At 41.2% G+C, this 19,652-nt stretch overlaps 1 protein-coding gene and 1 pseudogene across 2 annotated transcripts in view; one reads left to right on the top strand and one right to left on the bottom strand.

The window, feature by feature from the left end:
• The window catches only part of LOC127372007 (nuclear factor 7, ovary-like), a 423,840-nt pseudogene that overhangs the window by 147,822 nt on the left and 256,366 nt on the right, over nucleotides 1–19,652 (bottom strand).
• The window catches only part of LOC127371986 (metabotropic glutamate receptor 7), a 231,587-nt gene that overhangs the window by 57,680 nt on the left and 154,255 nt on the right, over nucleotides 1–19,652 (top strand). For both annotated transcript variants that reach the window (XM_051415292.1, XM_051415291.1), the window contains exon 2: nucleotides 17,284–17,500. In XM_051415292.1, the coding sequence (XP_051271252.1) occupies nucleotides 17,284–17,500 (217 nt within the window). The remainder of the gene's footprint in view (nucleotides 1–17,283; nucleotides 17,501–19,652) is intronic.

The raw sequence follows: 19,652 nt of genomic DNA, 5'->3' as shown, positions 1-19,652 counted from the left end.
ACCGCAGTGCGGTTTTTAATATAGGCATCATCTTCATTTATTATTATTATTTATTATACATCAAATAATAAATAAAATAACGTCAGTTAATGTTTTTAATAAAAATTGTCAAGAAGATGGCTACTTACATCTGGTAGCTACCTAGCTAACGATTACTGTATATTAGCTAGCTAGTTATATAGCCTTTTTTACATTAGCTAACATTAGCTAAGCTAAGATGTAAATATATATACTGTATTTGTCTCTTTTGCCTTTTATAGCATAGCAACATAGCATATCTGACTTTAAAATAACATGAAAACATTAAACATTAAATTGAATTCAGGCTACACAGACGCTGTGATTGGTTCCTCGGAGCCCTGTGACATAGATTAACTGTAAAGTTTTATTCTGTCTGAGAATCAGTAAATAAATGATTCTGTAGATGGTAACGTCCGTCCCAACGTCCGTCCTAAAGCTGCTTTTCTCCAAACAAGAAGCACTTGAGCTGTTTCCCCTCTCGTCATAATCACCATGATATACTGAATGTATTAACGCACTCTAATGAGGTAATTACTTTGGAAAATGAATGCCTTAATTAGCAAATTTTTCTTTTCCAGCGTACTACGTGCCCCTCATGGGTGGTATTAACTTTAATTTCTTAAAACATTACGAAGGAACTCCGCCTGCAGATGACAGCAAAGGCATATTCATTCACTCTCTCACACATTCATTCATTCACTCTCTCACTCACTCTCTCACACATTCAATCACCCGCTCACTCACTCTCTCACACATTCAATCACCCGCTCACTCACTCTCTCACACATTCACTCACTCTCTCACACATTCATTCACTCACTCTCTCACACATTCATTCACTCACTCACTCACACATTCATTCACTCACTCTCTCACACATTCACTCACTCTGTATTTATTTCTCTTCACTCTCCTGTGAGATGTTAATTTCTGCAGTAAATTGTTGAGGATTGTGGGAAATATTTCTCTCTGCAGGTGAATTTCACAGAATGAAGTCTTCATGTTGTTCTTAAATTGTTGTGTTCACAAGAGTGCATCTACACACACACACAGTCACACCCACTCACACACACACACACACACACACGTACCCGCTTTGACGAGCCATCAAAACCAGACACAATCACAGACTGTTTCATCCAGTCATTTCCCATTTAGACCTTTTATCTGCCATTTACAATACCAGCAATTTAACACTCTCCAGCTCTCAGCGCTGACAATCACAGCCTGAACAAAGCGCCTCAGATTCCTGGGCTCTGTCTGCGAACCGCCGCTGGTCTGGGAGTGTAATCTGTCTCCGCTTTAGCATGCACGGCAGGCAGGGGACCAAACTTAATCTGGCCTGTGATAGCTAGCGAGCTAGCCGCGCCGAGGATGGACCGGCATCACTGGAGCAAATCACTGAGGGGAGATTCATTGTCAGCGCTGTTGTGTGAAGCAACTATCGCTCTGAAACACGCCTGGCGCCGAGCTGAACGACATTTAAAAAGCCCACAGAGAGCTGGATGCTGTGGAGAGGAGGGTGTGTGTTTATGTGAGAGAGCGATACAGAGCGCCTGGAGCATATCCACTCAACAGTCAAGTGTTTCATTGCTGCTTTTAGCAGAATGCTGCTTCTCTTAGCGGCACTTTGCGAATGAATGCCGGGTATTCACACAGTGCAACCACAGGATCAATATGTGTGTTTGTGTGTGCGTGTGTGCGAGAGGCCTCGAGAACAAAATGAATGAATGAGCTGCCATTTTGTTGATGATTGGTTAATGGGTTCTGGGCAGGACGCAGACTGTGGAGTACATGGCTCTGGCAGGGAGACAATCCGAGAGCCACTGACAGACAAATAAAGAGAGTGAATGAAGCAGCTGCTTGAAGAACACGTCTTCAAAATGCTTCTTTCATTACAGCAAACCTGGAATATACAGTAGAAATCATCAACAGGGTTATATGTTTGACATTTATATATATATTCTGTGTGTTGGATTTGCATCTTATTGATATTTTATATTGACAGTGCAGATACAGACCCCGTACTGAGGCTGGGTGCAGATACAGACCCCGTACTGAGGCTGGGTGCAGATACAGACCCCGTACTGAGGCTGGGTGCAGATACAGACCCCGTACTGAGGCTGGGTGCAGACACAGACCCCGTACTGAGGCTGGGAGCAGATACAGACCCTGTACTGAGGCTGGGTGCAGATACAGACCCCGTACTGAGGCTGGGAGCAGATACAGACCCCGTACTGAGGCTGGGAGCAGATACAGACCCCGTACTGAGGCTGGGAGCAGATACAGACCCCGTACTGAGGCTGGGTGCAGACACAGACCCCGTACTGAGGCTGGGTGCAGACACAGACCCCGTACTGAGGCTGGGTGCAGATACAGACCCCGTACTGAGGCTGGGTGCAGATACAGACCCCGTTGGTGCAGGTTTTTATTGTCTATAATTCAGACGGAGTAAACCTCGAGCAGCTCGGAGCTCAGATTTAGACTCTGAAGTGCTGTTGAAATGACTGAGAAGCTAAATAATGTCGCAGACGCTCCCTCCAAGCTTCCCAAATGGGCTATATTAAAATGTTCATTGTAACTGGAAGTGTGCCATTCAATTAAGTGAGGTCATTCAAAATTTAATTGGCAGCTCGGTCATTACTTAAAAGTTTGAGTGCGTTTGGACCTCTTCACCTCGTCTCTCCTCTTCAATATTCCTCCTCTCACGACCTCACAACCTCCTCACCTCCTCTCTCCTTCGTCCCTGTCATCTTCCCTCCCTTCCTCCCCCACTCCTCACCTGCCTTACACTCCCTCCCCTCCTCCTCCCTCCTCCACTGCTCTGTTTTGGGCGACAGCGAGGTGAGTATGGAGGGCGATGTAGGACAAATGAATTAACAGCATCAGATTAAATAGGATTACTGCACTCAGTGACAGAGAGGGGTTTGGTGCTCCTAATGAATTATGTAAGCACAAAGAGTCCTGACCAGATTTAATGACACGCCACTGAGCGTGTGTGTGTGTGTGTGTGTGTGTGTGTGTGTGTGTGTGTGTGTGTGTGTGTGTGTGAGGGCAGAAATCACCTGTTAGTCGAGGAATAACGTGATGGATGGTACAGGAATGTGTGCGTGTGGTTGTGTGTCTCGTGTGAATCAGTCAACAGCGACTTATCTAACACACTTGAGTCGACAGTGAAGTGGCTGCAGCCAGGTATTATATATTAGTCCTATATGGGCCATATATTTATAATCACACACGCAGGAACTCACACCACAATCAGGGTTATTGCTCAGTGGGTTTCCACATACGAGGAAGTTTCCTGTGTACAACGGTGCATAACAATGAATATAAATATAGAAATATAGGATGAGGAAAAATATTCAAATATAAAAAGACAATATGGCCATTATTTACAGGTTAGGCCAACTACGTTTCTTTGTGTGATATTTTATGTATTTCTGTAGTTGTTTTTGTAGCCAAATAAGACAATTAATAAAGACTTAAACATCTCACCTTTATGTCAAAATGAATCTTGTTGATTTCTGGGATTTACCAGTTTCCTTATTCTTCCTCTTTTCTGATCGAGAGCTCTTCTACCAAGACAACAACCAAATATCTAGTTTCACTGTCCACAGATAGTTTGTCCACAAAAAAACATACGTTTATAAAAAACACATGAATATTATACAATAATGTTAGATTATATGTTTTATTTTAATTATTGTGATTGGACATTTGTGAGCTGGAGAAATATTCCATCTATCGCTAATCTACGTTACCTCTGCTGATAACAATCAATCGCACACACGCCTCCACTTTAACATCCAGTAGGATTCATAATTCAGCTCACCTGCGTCACAGTGGTTTTGATGGTAAAGAATATTTTGGTGCATCTGGAGTTGTCTATAAGATATTGATATATTGATGATACACGAGCACATGCCGTATCATCCAAGGGTTTTATAGTTTTACTGGGGATCAATGGAGCAGTAATATTTATGTAATAATCCAACCACTTTAATTACTATAAAAATTATTATAAAATATAATCTTTGTGAATCTTTATGAAAACTGGATGATATTTTGTTCGTACAGCGTTCTCTGACCTTGGAGGAGAGCGAAAACAAGAAAACCGTGGTGAAATAATGTGCTCGTATATCGCTTCCTGCATGAGGCCCAGCGTGATGCAGAATTACAAAGTGAGGGAATATAGGTTTGTATGTTTAAGGGACGGTGATAGAAGTACAAAAGCTTTAATCTGAGCATTCACTGTTAATGTGTACGTTATAGTTTGTACAGGAATGTGTTCACAGTACGAAGCTGCAGCAGGGTGGTGGTGTACTTCTGAAATGCTCAACCCTCTCCACTGTCTGTGGAGCTCCGGGTTGTTCTGGCTGCACCAGCGACACAACAGAGGCACCGACACGTAAAGACACCATCACACGTTGGCAATTAGAAACCATCCGTAACACGTGAACCACAGTTTCACCTCGCTCTATTAAACCAGTTCTCACCCACTGCTGCACTGTACACCCCGCTTTCCCAAACAAGCTCCTCGCTGATGAGGAGAACGGGAGGAGAAACTGAGCCAGACGAGGAAGATTAGAAGAGGGAGAGGAGAGAGAGGAGAAAGACATGAGGAGGAAGAGGAGGATAAAAGGATAAAGAAAGTGAGTCAGTCAGCAGAGAGGGTTATTGTCAGACTCTCTTTTCTTGTGTGAATCACAGTCTGATGCACTGTTTTACAAATATAGTGATAATGACAGCGCGCGCACACACACACACACACACACACACACACACAGTGACTCAGTGTGTATAACCATGCAGCAGTAGCTTGTTGCTTTCTGCTTCATTTACCCATCCGTCGGCAGGCTGGGAAAATAACAGCGTGTTGATGAATGCAAGCGCCTACGTGTGTGTATTTTTGTATGAGTGTGCTGTTGTGCCAAAATGTCAGCCTGTGTGTGTGTGTGTGTGTGTTTGTGTGTGTGTGTGTGAGGGGAGGAGGAGGATATCAGAGAAAATGAGAGGTTGTAATGAAATCAGTGATTGCTGTAGCTCGAGCTAGCAGGGTCATTGTAATTAAGTGTGATTACGACTCAGTGTTTCTCAGTGAGGGCCGATCCTTGTCGTTTCTCTGCTGCCTCTCTTCCTTTAAACATACACATTACATACTGTAGACGAGAGCAGCCCATTGCGTCATGCCCTGCCCACGTTCGATCAATCAGAAGGTTGGCGGTTTGATCCCCGGCTCTTCCTGCTGCATGTTTAAGTGTCCTTGAGCAAGATACTTTACCCCAAATTGCTCTAGATTCTGTGCTATCAGTTTCTGAATGTGAATGATTGAATTAGTTTCTGTTTGTGATGGCCTTCTCCATCATTGTGTAAGTGTGTAAATGTGGCAGTCGTGTTAAAGTGCTTTGAGTGGTTGGAGGACTATAAAGGCACTATAAAAGTACAGTCCATTTACCATTTACAGTCCATAAACTGATCATACTGTCTTCTTATTGTTACAGTTAAGTATATTGAGCATTGTCGTGGTTGACTGCAGTAAATCATAAATTCTGTTTCATTACCTCCACTATCCAAAGGAGATGCCTTGGTGTTTTTCAAAACGCACATCTCAAACCTGTTGAAGTTACATTTATTTCACATGAAAAACATTGCAAATGTAACAATGCTGCCATAATTTCTAGTAAACTCTGACTAAAGACACACCTGGCTGGGTAGGTGAGTTGCTGATATGGTTATCATTCAGTCAGCTGACTGAAATACAAAGGTTTTAGATCATTAATAATTGTACTTAATATAGCAATGACAGTACCTGACTGCAGTTGAATTTATCTTATGTCCCTTCGTCCTGTGTGTGCATAATGTATAAAGCAACTGTGATCGCATGTATAAATTATGTGTGGTTTATTTGAATACCTTCCAGGCTTCTTTTGGACTGAAAAGCTTGTAGTTTGTATTTAAACAAAATGATTTGGATTATTATATGGTCTGAATGGTGTTAAATAGTTTATTACAAGCTAATGTAAACTACATTGTGCAAATTATTATCAAAATTATTTAATAACAAACTCACTCAGGCTATATTACTTGAATACTTATGGCTGCAGACAAAGCTCTAGGTTCAGCTTACATTTTACGTCCCCCAAAGCATCATGGGAACTGTAGTTCCAAACTCAGAGCATGATTATGTAGATTGAATACTGACACTCTCCTCTATCCATTCATGCAGAGATATTTGTCTTCTGTTGAAAACTGGTAGAACTGCCTCTGTCTGTATGATGACTCTCACTCGCTGAATCCCAAACACTCAGACGATCACAGTGACGTCCGCTTAGTGCACCAGCCTCAGTGCTCCACGCCATATGTGCTGCGTAGGCCCCGTCAACTCCATTAGGTTCAGAGAGCACGCTGTCTAACACCGGACCAGATGTGGCCCGTTGGCTAATTAATAGAGAATACAGAGATCTGTCAGAGATATACAGCGAGCAGAGAAAAAACAGGGTTATAACACACTGTACACACACTGACACACACACACACACACACACACACACACACACTACTGCCTCCATTTTTTAAATTTTTTTATGAGTCAAAGATGGTTTTTGGCTCAGTTTTAAACCAATTACATTTTAATCTCATAAAAATTACAATAATTATGAATATGATCAAATGAGGGTTTGATAGAATTTTTCCACATAAGGATCAGGCTGATATAAAGTAACACACAAAACAGAAGAGAAAAATGCCTTATTTTTCTGTGTTTGTACATGAGTCTACAATGTGATCAAACTACTCATTTTTACTCTACTCCTTTGGAAAATAACTTAAACAGCCTTTTCTGATCTCAAAGCTGAAATGAAGCCAAAGCTAGTTGGCTGCTGTTTTGTAAACATTAGCTACCAGATGTAGCTAGCAAGCTAATGATTAATGTTGATTAGTTAGCTAGCATTTTGCTAATATCAGCTAACTTAAGATGTGACTGTATATGTCTCATATATTTTACCATCTTAAAAATGTGGTTGCCTTGTCAAAAACATGGAACCATTTAAAATGACACGTTATCAGTAAAAAAGAAACAAACATGGAAAGGTCAACAACAACAACAACAAAAAAGCAGATTTTCAAACTAAATAAGAACTTTAAAAAAAAAGAAAATCAATTAAAAACAAAAAGTGAAGGAAGAATAAACATAAATTTACTTTCCCTTTCTCTGGACAGATTCTGCTCATACACTCAGTATCCAGTCTGTACTGTCTCCAACATCCCAGTTACTGTTTCTCTCCCTCTCTCACACTGGAAAGATCTTCAGACATTATCAGTTCTGAACCAGCAGTGTTTGGCTCCAATAAAGTTTATAATTATAATGTCATTACTGATGCTATTAATCAAATCAACAGTACAGACCTCTGACCTGTATCTACAGCACTGACCTCTTTTATGAATCTGTCCTGTCCTATCCTACAGGATAAGGTTTGGATTAGCAATTTTTGGGTCCAGAATCACAGGAGTGTAGAAGACCATGTCCTTCATCTTGTTCCAGATTTTGAAGGTCAGGTTGCCTAGGTGTTTGGCCTGAGCTCCTGAGGGCAGCTGTGGACCCTCCAGCAGGGGGTGCTGTGGGACTCTTTGGTGTGTTTTTCTGAATCTCTGCAGATGACACAAACTGGCTGCTGATGGTCCAGACAGAAGAGTTTGAGTTTCTCAGAGTGCAGACTGCAGAGAGCCTCTGAAGATCTTTTAGCTCTCTCCTGTAAGAAGGCCTCACACAGGTTCTTTAACACCAGGTTACAGGGTGGTTCGTACTTTGACAATCTCTTACAAACCGGACACCCGTGTGTTGGTTTCTCTCTCCAGCAGCTCTTCAGACAATCTTTACAGAAGCTGTGGCTACATGACAGAAGAACAAGATATCTAAATACATCATGACAAACCGGACAGCAGAGATCCTCCTCTGATCTGGAAGCCATTTTGTTTCTGAGTGAAGCTGAAAACAAACAAAGAAAGTACAGTCAGTCACTGCTCTGCTCCCTCCTCTACTAACTTCACTGAACTTTACTTTCACTTGTGTTTTTAGTCAAACTCACATTCAGTGTGTGGAGCGACAGCAGCAGTGTTGTATTTTTCCACTTTTCTCTCCTGTAGCTGAACTCACTCAGAGGAAGTTGTTAGTTTGGTCTGGATGTGAATCTGATTCTCTGTTATTCAGTCTATGCGTTTCTCTTTAGTGAGGAAGAATAAACTGTGTCCTGGTTTGTGTCAGGTGAGTCAGGGGAGGGGTGAGACTTTGAGACACCTCCTCTGCTGAATGCTTTTCATGTAAAGCAGGTTGTGTTTTATTCCTAAATACTGATTAATTGCTGATGATGTAGACTGATATGGTGCAGCAGACTGATGCAACAACTGTGTTCATAATTAAAAGTTGTTTTAAAGTAGGTTGAAGAGTAAATATGTAGCCTAGCATATTAGGCTAATGTTCCTCAAATGGGGGTATGCGTTTCCCTAGGGAGTACTGCAGGGGGCACATGACAGATAAAAAAAAAAGTAAGGTAAAAAAATAGCAGAACTCCGAAAATAATTATACTATAAGTTAAATAAAACATGTAAACGTACATTTTATATTTGGTACTTTACTTTCATTGCAACTGTTAACTGCTATACTGTTATATTAGGAAATCATGAAAATTGGATTTGTGGTTGATGCATAGCAGCAATACAGCTGACAAACACAGAGAAACAAGTGAAAAAGAGCCCAAAAAATCCAGATGTTTTAATGACGAACACGATGAACGAGTGGCAACCCTTCCAAAGCAATATGCTTTTACATTTAAAGGATTTTTGTCTACCAAAAATGTTTTCCTGTTGGTCAGGGCTGGCCCAAAATTGGACCAATAAAAGTTGCCAGGGTCCCTAACCCAAATTTTCAGCACTTGTTCTCACAGAGTATTTTCAGTTCCTGAAGAAAATGCGTGTGACTGCAACATCTGCTGCTGCCACCACTCCTCACAGGCACAGCTTCTGAAAGAGTCCCAGCAAGTGTTGTGACTCACATCTAAAGATACCAACCAAAATCAGTCGTAATTTAATACTGTGTTCAAGAGATATTGGTCCAAAAAATATATGGAAGAAAAAAAACTGAAGATGATAACGTGTGTCTGCAGCAATCAAACAATTAGCGTCAAATTATTGGACTTGGACTAATTAATAGTTAATTTTAATATCACTGTTACTATTATATGAATCAAATACAGTACAGACCTCCGTCCTGTATCTACAGCACTGACCTCCGTCCTGTATCCAACTCTGTAACTTAGTATCATTGTCAAATGGACTCAATCAAATCTTTATTAATTGTCTCTGAAAGACTTTATTAAAACTTGAAATATAACTATTGTTACTGTTTAATTACATAAACAGAAAACCTGCTGTTGTGTATCTGTCCTTTCCTCTGTAACTTGTAACTTATCAACTTTCTGTCAGTTTCTGTGACTTTTCTCTTCGCCCTTCAATATTTTTTCTCTCCAAAGCCCGTTGTGCAAATAATCAGCAGCATATATAAACAAAGCTTTGATGCAAAGAATTTGTATTGATGATATTTTGGTAATCAAATTTCTTGAGGAATTGTTTCAGCTACCACAAACTTTTAAATCCTTCCACCTGTTTTGTACCCATACCCAGGCTCTGAGTGCTGACACTCGGCTCTGACCCCTCTGACTTATAGCCACATGTGTGCCGAAAGGACACAGCCACCACAGATCACAAAGACAAACACACTCATTTAATAGACATCAGCGTTCAGCAGAAGGTCAATAACTTCAAGTCCTCTTCCATTGAAGGCACGCACAAATGTCAGATGGAAATGTCAATAACCGTGTTTGGTGCATCACTGTGGCCACTCAGACTCCCTTTTCTCGCTCTCTCTTTGTCTCTTTCTGAATTTCTACTTTCTTATTCCACGCAGGTACGGAGAAGCTTCTGGGCCCTTGAATCAATTTTGGATCTCTCTCTGTCGCATTGTCATTCCCGCCTCGTACTCCTCTCTTCCTGTTCCTCTGTCTCCGTTTTTCCTTCCTCTCCTGTCAATCCCTGCATCTTTGGTTGTCTATCACTTTTCTGTCCCCTCTCCCCTTCTATTACCATCTGTCTCAGATCAATGTGGCTTTAGCTGGCGTCACCTTCCAGCTCAGGTCATGTTTGCTTCTCTCAGACTTCCCTCCGCCCTCTGTCTTTCTGCCTCTTGTGTCTCGGATCAATGCAGGGTTTAGCCATTGTCATATTGTAGTGCAGGTTGTGTTTTATTGAAGCTGTCAGGGTGCTGACCTTTACATGTCCGAAGGAAGAAAGAGGGATGCCAGCAGGTATGATAGAGGGAGAGAGAGATGACCAAGCCGCTTATGAGTCTAATCTATCAAAGGGGCAGAAGGTGGTTTGCTGCCAAACTTTGGGGTTCAAACTTCATTTTTTTATTTTTTTATTTCTCATGTCACTCACATGCTATTTATTTGTTTGTATAAATAACCTTCACTGGTATTGTTTTCTCTGGCCACCAAGCTTCATATAGTCATCATGAAACTGCATAAATAAAATTAGGCTGAAAGCTGAGGATGATAAATGTCCAATAAAGGATGATAAATAAATATATATATATTTATTGTTTCTTCTGCATTTACCTATTTATTGTGCATGTTACAGCATTTGGAGCTGCTTTTATAAAGGCTTACTAGCTAATTAAAAGTAGTTGGCATGAACCTCCAATTCAAAATGAAGGGCAATTCATCAAAAGCATTTTAGTGTGTAAGAGCTGAGTGGAGCGTCTGGCAAACTCCCCAAATCTTACTTTGCACTTCTGCATATTTCTCCTGTGTCTCTAAAAGCATCAGTAGATTATTTTTGAATCAAGATGTTTTTAATATAGGGTGCCTGGATAGCTCAGTGGGTAGAGCTGGCGACCCATGTACTGAGGCTGAGTCCTTGCTGCGGCGGCCCAGTGTTCAAATCCGACCTGCAGCCCCTTGCTGCGTGTCATCCCCTCTCTCTGCCCCCCTTTCCTGTCTGTCTTCAGCTGTCACTTTAATAAAAAGCCCCAAAATATATACTTTTACTAATTCCAACAGATTCCTCCTCAAATGGCAACAGTTTAAGGAATGACGAGGTCAGATTAAGGTGGTCGGTAGTTTACACTCCCAGACTGGGATCCTTAATGTCCAGATGAAATCAAAAATGCTTTTTTAACCCTTTAAGATTAAATAATATTGTACTAGTGCTAGTAGTAATAGTTATACTATTTAACAATGTATGCCAAAATCTTATAAAAAAATGTAAGTAACAGTCTGTAGACCAATTTCTATTTAAAGGTTTCAGATCGGATTTTCAGTGAAAATCCAAAGGATGTGACATTTGCTTCCCTGATTTGTAAATGGCAAGCTAGTTAGTAGTAGGAGCTAATGGTCCAAACAAAATATAGTAACAAGCAGAACGTTATTCTAAATATGACTGTTTTTACAGCGTTTGTCCCGGTTGGCTGCCGCCCAGGATGATGCTCGCTCGATCTATCAGCCACATTACGGTCAAATATAACAGACTGGTGAATCGAAACATTACATTTTTCAGTTTAACGCGTTATTAACGGCGTTAACACAAACCCATTTTAACGGCGTCAAGTTTTTTATCGCAAGATTAACGCCTAGCACACTTTGTAGTTTTGTTCACATGCTGTTACAACAACTAGTAACGTTAGAAAAACTACAACACCACACCGGATCTATCTAGACCGGAAACAAATCAACAGGCACGCCGCACACACTTGTTTAAGAGTAGTAGACGTTACGTTTGAGTAGATGGCGAGCGCGAGACGCCGAAATGGATGGATTCCTTGTTGTCTGAAAATGTCAACAGGCTTGTCTGTTTGAGTAACTGGCTCAAAGCAAAGAAGTAGTAGGCTTACCTTTTATTGGTAACCGTTACTGTTCACTCTTTCTGAAATAAGAGGCTGGGTTGAGCCTCTGCTGAATAAAGAGTCCTAGTTTACCTTACATGTGCACTTTGTAATTTTATTTTGTATCGCTCTGTTTTGATCCCTTAGAAAGGGCTGTTGAAGGGGCTGTTTGTGTGACAAAGTATTTTTTTCACCCTTTTATTGATGGACAGTGTTACATTGTGTGAGAGATTATTTGCTCCAAGTGAAATTGAACACTACGGTATATGCCAATGTTGTTTTCAATAAAAACAACATTTGCACAAAGCAAGCCGATCCACTTTTCCACGTTGATAAGAGCATTAAAATGAGAAAAAATAATGGGGCAAAAAGAAATCAAGGGACAGTTAGAATAGATAAAAATGTGCGATTAATTGCGAGTCAACTATGACATTAATGCGATTAATCACAATTAAATATTTTAATCGCTTGACAGCACTAATTTTTTTGTTTGCAATGTTTAATGTTAATAATCTTGTTCACATCTGACAAGTGTTTTTTTCTTTATTTTCTATTTAATTATCTCTTATAAGTCCATGATATAATAACTGACCAACTATAGTTCAGCACAATGTTGAAGCTGGAGAGCAAACTAACATATGGAGAGTTCCTCTCATTCTTTCTTCTTACTGTCACTGATCACCTCAACGTTCTCAGTTGAAAAAAATTGGAGTTGAGTCAGTTTCTGCTGACACCGATGCTTCAGAAAACTGTAGAGGACGCCCCCCTCTGTGGACTCACCATGTGGCCGTCCACCGAGACCACCACAGCTGTCCCAGGGACACCGGTCTGCTGTGCAAGCTCACCAGGGATTTTACAAACCGCCGCTCCCTGGGTAACAGTGGACGTTTAAACTTTATGATGGTTTCCATTTATGAGATTAGAGAGAGAAAGGCTTCATGGTGTGATTTTGGGCACAAGGCTGTACAGAAATAAGAAAAATCGACATACTTGATGTAGTCATGCAGTTGAGGCTGCTGTATGAACATATAATGAACAATAATATAGTAAAACACAGCTGTAATAATATAAACTATGTCTTTACTGGAGTTCATTGGTGACTTTATATCTGCTTACAACTATTATAATGTGTCATAAACTGTTTATTACATGTTTATATATTGATAATCCTTGTTAGGAAACTGTACATTCCTGTTAATACTTTTGTTTGTAAGTTGTGCAATGTAGAGCTAAAAAGAAAGGAAATGAATGGGTAACTGAACAATCTATCATTAGTCATTTAGTCCACATGAAACAGCGTATTTCCTGTAAAAATAGGTTGTTAGGGAGGGACTGAATGCCCGTTACATCCTCCGTCAAGCAGCTATAGCAGTCTTGTTAGTTGATTCACTGGAAACTCCTACTGAACAACACGGTCAGACTGGCACCATGCAGACGGAGGGCAGTTTGATGACAGGGAATACAGGGGATTTGGTTCCTGGAACCCTGGGGGCTGAGTTAGCTAACGTTAGCTGCACAAGCTAACTACCTAACAGCATAAAGATTCTGCTAGCAGCTACTTTTAGCAACATGTCCATGATGTTGTGTGGCAGTCAAATCACCTCGGTACCCCTGTCGTCAAACTGACTTCCATCTGGCCCCATGGTTGCATTAAGCAACAGCTAAACAGTGTATAAACTCTAGAGCTATGTTCTATATGTAGTTGATTCAATCAATCATCTATAATCAATGGCGTCACATTCCCTTTGTGTCTGCGTCAGCGTTGTGGTTGTCTGCCAGAAGCAGACACACACTGACTGTTTACCATCCACTGTTTAATTTTTCTTGGACCTCTGTGGAGAAAATGATCACCTCCTCTCTGCCAACAGGGTTTGGATCAATGTCCTCCTACCTTTCCTGGCTCCTGTTTTTACTCCTCCTTTTCTTTGCTGTCAGCCCTGTGATGTGTATCTCTGCCCACCAGCAACTTAAGTTTATATAGAGGATTTGTATTGTGCGCAGGTGGTACACGTCCCTGATGACAGAGTGGGACAGACTAATGGACACTGGAGATAATGGGGATTCTTTCTTTCTTTCTTTTTCTTCCATCTTACATGTTTTTCTGAGTGTCAGAGAGTGAGACAATGCCTAAAGTAACTGCAATCAACCTGAACTCAGTGTCCATCACTTTTCATCATTGCCATATTGTGCGTGTGTCAAAATGTCAGCACAATAATACGATGCCCTGTACGCGGCTCATCTGTGTGACTGGAGTAGATTCTGACAGGCAGCTGTCTCTGCAGGAGCTCGAGGAGGTGGACGTGTCTGGCCTGATGCCATTTTATGCTTTACTTCAGAAAGCACGGCCAGCTCTCAAGGCCACCCGGGTACCCGCTGTGTTACCACAAACATGCCCGTTTGAGGAGCTGCTCTTCTTCAGTGGTCTTATCGGGGCCTCTGCCACCAGGGGACCCAGCTCACAGGAGAAGAGAGCCGTAATATCAGGTCATGAAATCTGCTGCGCAGGTTGCTGAGGAGGTCTGAGCTTTCCTGATAACAGAGTCTGACACAAAATCCAGAGAACAAACCAAGAGCCTCGCTGTTAGCATTAAACATTTTTTATGCACTTTGGGTTCGGGCAGGTCGTACATGGGTGAGTTTCAGATTGGACCCATGAAGACCTCTACTTTCTTTTACACCGCATCATGAACTTTATCCTTGTCTCTGCATTAGTTGAAACAGAGTTAATTGTTCCGAAACTGCTAACGTGTAAATTATGAACCTTAATTTCTTTATTTCTTTGTGACACGACGGTCGGCCGTCGAGCCATTGGTGAGTGTCTGTGGCTCTGTTTTTACGCTGTGTTCTGCTGATCAAATATGAATCAAGATTCAGTTACTGCATTTATTATTTCTCTCCTCAAATATTTTCACAAACATATTTTAATGTATTGTTTATCTGGAATAAGAGAATGTGTGTGACCGGGCGAGCTGACAATGTTTCCTGCTACAGACGAGTCAAAACTAGTAGCAGGTCACCTCCAATGGCTGCAAAAAACCTGGTCCTGACAAATTCAGCTGTGCGTGTGTGCGTCTGACTTAGGCTACCTTCAGGGACACATTTCACACAAAAGACAACTTAATTGGGGACAAAAGCTGTGTCCTTAACCTAACCAGTTTGGATGTAAAGTCATAACTAATGCAGGTGGTCAATCAATTATTAAAGAAAGTTCCCTCATCATGGTTACAGCGTGCATTAGCTTTCTGGCTGGCATTGCAGCACATAGATCAGTTAAATATCAATAAATTAGAAGTTTTCTCATCAATGAGTACAATTCTGTTATATTTTATGATTTGCACTACCTTGAGGGACTGTAACTGTTTAGTTCTGAAGTTGTAACTTATCTCTGTGGTGCAACTGCTTTCATTTTAGTCATTCTTAAATCACAACTTATAATTTAATAGTTTAATTTACATTATAACGAGGCTGAGTCTGAACTTGCAGAACTTCTCCCATTATAATGTTTTGGAAGCTTCTGTTTGTCACATCAGTTGATATAGTTCAATATTTATGACGTTTATGACATATTTCCCCCTGGGATGAATAAAGTATTTCTGATCTTATATGAAACATTACATGTGTTGAAATTACGTCTTCACATAGACCACGATGACGTTAGAGAAATACCTTCATACCAATCAATATCATCTCTCTGTCAGCCTACAACTGAACAAATGGTGGTGAAACAGAATCCTCTCTTCCAGCAGATCTTGTTTCACCAAAACACACCAGAATTCTTTAATGAGATTAGATCGCTTTAAACTGATTTTCAAGTAGATTTTAAGTCCCTGTGCTGTTTTTCCTGCTGCAGAAGGATACTGATCACCACAATTTAAAGTAAATGAGGTCCTGTTACAATGTTGACAGCTCAGAAAAGGCCTCTGGCAATAGAAATGGGAGAAGAATAGGCAGAAACTGCAAATAAGCCGCTGATTATGTGCTAGTCTCACTAAATAAGTAAAAAAAGTGTTTGTGTTGCAAATGGTATTTTTAAAATCCAATTTTCCCCCAGATCTTTGTGTTATTCATTTTTCTTTCTCTTTCAATAAAAAACAAAAATAATGAGGCGAGTGTTTAACCTCCCGCCTCTGCATGCGTCAAACTCTGAACCCGAACGTAATGTGAGCGTGAGAGCATCTCCCAGATCAAAGGGTAATTGGAAGAAATATCTGGTGGAGGGATTTGCAACTTTAAGAGTTTCTCAGAGACTTTCCTCAGGGATGGAATTTAATTTCTGCTGCCCATTAGTGAAGACCTTGATGGACAGAGATCAAATAATCCCTGACCTCCCACAGATTTTCTATAATTACCACTAACACCTTTTACTCTTTGCTGTGTCAAACTCATTTTCCAGCAAACAGAGAAAATCTGCCACATTTATACTCTTACATAGATTAGCTCTGACGAAAAGTTACTACGTCTACCTTAACCAAACTCAATTTCCAGTTCAATCATTTAAGCTGCGGCTTCACATTTTAAAGACATCTTTTATCAGCTCCCTTAAAAGGAATTTTCTTTCTCGAATTAATTTCTTCCTTTATTTCTAAACCTTCTTCAGCTGCTTGTCTTTTGGAAATATTTCAGAGTTACGATGTTAGAATATGTCTGACAGTTATTCATCCCATGATTAATTTATCTTGGTTTATTCTGGCTCTGTTCTTGTGTTCTTGTGCTATTCTAGACCAAATAACAGGAAGTCTTTCTTGGCACATTTTATGGAGGTAGTGATGGACCTGACCCCAATGCTATGCAGCTAACGCTATGAGCTAACGTCAGTGTCTACCTTCCAATGAACACAGCTGGACACACAAAACACAATCTCTGAGAGCGAGAGGGAATCCAGTACTAATGTGGTTTTCTTGCCAGGTTTGGCTCTTGGCATCTCGGGGCTGAGATGAGATGAGACATTGGCCCTCAGAAACCCTCCACTGCTGTGGCGTCAGAAGAGGGAAAGCATTTCATTGGACGCAGCATTAGTAAACGCCCCCGAGTGCAGGATGAGTCATCAACTACTTTTATTGATTATCAGGAAACTCTAAAATACCTGAAACAGGACTTCCTGTCCCTGTTGGAAGGTAAAACATTGTTTAGTTGAACTGTTCTGTCCTCCAGTATCTGTCCTATAACATCATTTTGTGGTCCTCTCAAATGAAGCAAACTCAAGTATATTTCAGTCTTTCGTCCCTTCTGTCTCAACGCTGTGATGGGAGGAAGATGTACAAACACCATACCTCACATTTCTACAATGTGATCATAACTCATCCTCCTGTTCCCTCTGTCTCTCCCTCCAGATCCCTCAGATCAGCTATGCATCCACCGCCCCGGAGCTAAGTGACGACCGGCGATACGACTTCTTCTCTCGGGTGGTCCCTCCGGACAGTTTCCAGGCCCAGGCGATGGTGGACATTGTCAAGGCTATGGGCTGGAACTACGTCTCCACTGTGGCCTCAGAGGGCAGCTACGGGGAGAAAGGGGTGGACGCCTTCATGCAGCTCTCCAGGGAGGCAGGTAAGACTGCGGGCTGTGGGTCGAAGATGATCAGTTTCTGTTTTTTTTATTTCTCACGAGTTGGGAGTGATGCCGGGTTGGACACGTCTGCATGTTTGGTTCAGTTTGTTTGGGCTGGCATGAAAGCTGTCAGTCAAACCGTGGTCTGGCCTAACAGGATTGAGACCACCTGAAAAAAAGGGTCTCAGTGGGTTTCTGATCCAGCTCTGGTGCTGTTTGTGATCTAAAAGCAATGCTGACAATGTGAGAAGATAAGAATATGTCAATCGATTCCATTTGTTTCTCAAAGGTTATATATATGAGATTTAAATCATTAATATATCAGCTAACAGCTATTCTCTATGTAAATATACAGAGTCACATGGTGTCTCACTCCCTCTGCCTGCAGAGTTGCTAATTGTTAGAAAGACTAACAAAGAAAGACATTCTTTTTTTGTTCGAAGTGTATTTTACAATACGCCATGTAAAATTAGTGGTTTTTTTAATGGAGTCTGGTGGGCCGCAGCACCCATTTGTTTTGAGATTCTGGTACTCAAGTGTGACATCCAGTGAAGTTTGTGTCTGTAACCTTTAATCCTCATACTTAAACCTAAAACAGATCAGGTGTGAATTGTTGAGTCACAGAAGCTTGAAAGGAATTAATTACAGCGTACAGTGATGTTGGTTGCTCTCTGAATAATCTCAGTGACATTTACAGCAATCTGATGACTCTTCACAACTCACCAGCAAGGCTGCGTCCTGACATTTATGTGCTGGAGTTTTTAGGGCATTATTAAAGGACACAGCACTGCCAGGGTGCACACAGAAATCTTTTAACTGTGCTAACACCAAACAGTTGCCCAATATTTCCACATGGATAAGCCGCTGGTCATTGATCTGTGCTGGGTTTTGAACAGTGATTTGATTAAATGATTTGCCCACCAGTCTTCCTCAGTGTCACTGCGAGAGCTACTCGCACTCTTTATCCCTGACAACAGCTTCTGCTTGAAAGGAACTTCAGGATAAAACTTTGGGCTGTAACCACCGGCTGTGTTCTGGTTTTTAAAGATAATGAACAGATAAATCAATGACCAGATTCTCAGAGAGCAGAACCGACGCTTACAGTTTGTACACAGGATCTCACTGAGAATGAGCTGTCAATCACAAGGTAGCCCCGCCCTAAAGCATACCCTGCTTTATGGTCTGTTTTACTCTAAATGGGACCATCAGTTACTAAATGAACATCATGCTGTATGGAAGAAGACTGAAACTAGAGACTGAGACCAGAAACTCATCAGGAAACTGGCTACTCAAATTGTTCATCAGCGCCGCAGTAAAACTATTAAAATCTGTTATTTTCTGCATTTTCAGTCAAACTTTAAAGCTAACGAATGCCGCCAGCATTTGAATGGGAAAAGTTTGATTTACGTCACATGACTCAGTTATCCAACACATAGCAGCATTTATTGCCTTCTCACAGGCTGCGGTCACAGAGTGGGATAAAGGCAGGGGTTCTGCGGTGCTTGCTAGCAACTGCTGTGGTGAGTTTTATGGTAATTTTACTGGATAATTGTCGGCAGTGATTACTGTTAATTAGACAATAAACTGTTTACAGTGAACCTGACTGAGACTGTAGAGTTCATCAGACCACTGAATGACTGCGAGAGAAGTTGAGAGAAAACTTTAGATAAGGGAGAAACTCTTTCTTTGCTAATCAGTCTCCCACCTGACTAATCACTGTGTGTGTGTGTGTGTGTGTGTGTGTGTGTGTGTGTCGTCAGTGCCTCGCTGGAAACTGTCTAATTATATTAACGGTGTGTGAGTCTGTGGACTGATGGAAGGAACCTCCCGCAATCAATACATGGTGGATTACTCTCAAATCTGCAGATAACCTAGAAAGACCTGAGCGCACACACGCACGCACGCACGCACACACACACACACACACACACACACACACACACACACTCTTTTATAAGATATTGATCAGCTGAACAGTTTACTAAGAAGGCGTGTTCTTGGATTGATGGCATCAGAAATAAGAGGATTTAGGAGCAATTACGGCATCTGCACAATGACTCGTAATCATTAACTCCTTCATTTCTAAACCTCCTTCCTGACGGGTGGTCATTTGTATTTACTCACATTACTCACGCGAGTAACGTGAGGCAAA

The sequence above is a fragment of the Dicentrarchus labrax genome, unplaced genomic scaffold (genome assembly GCF_905237075.1).
Source record: "Dicentrarchus labrax unplaced genomic scaffold, dlabrax2021, whole genome shotgun sequence".
In the NCBI taxonomy this organism is placed as follows: Eukaryota; Metazoa; Chordata; class Actinopteri; family Moronidae; genus Dicentrarchus; species Dicentrarchus labrax.
This window is presented reverse-complemented; position numbering and strand designations above follow the sequence as displayed.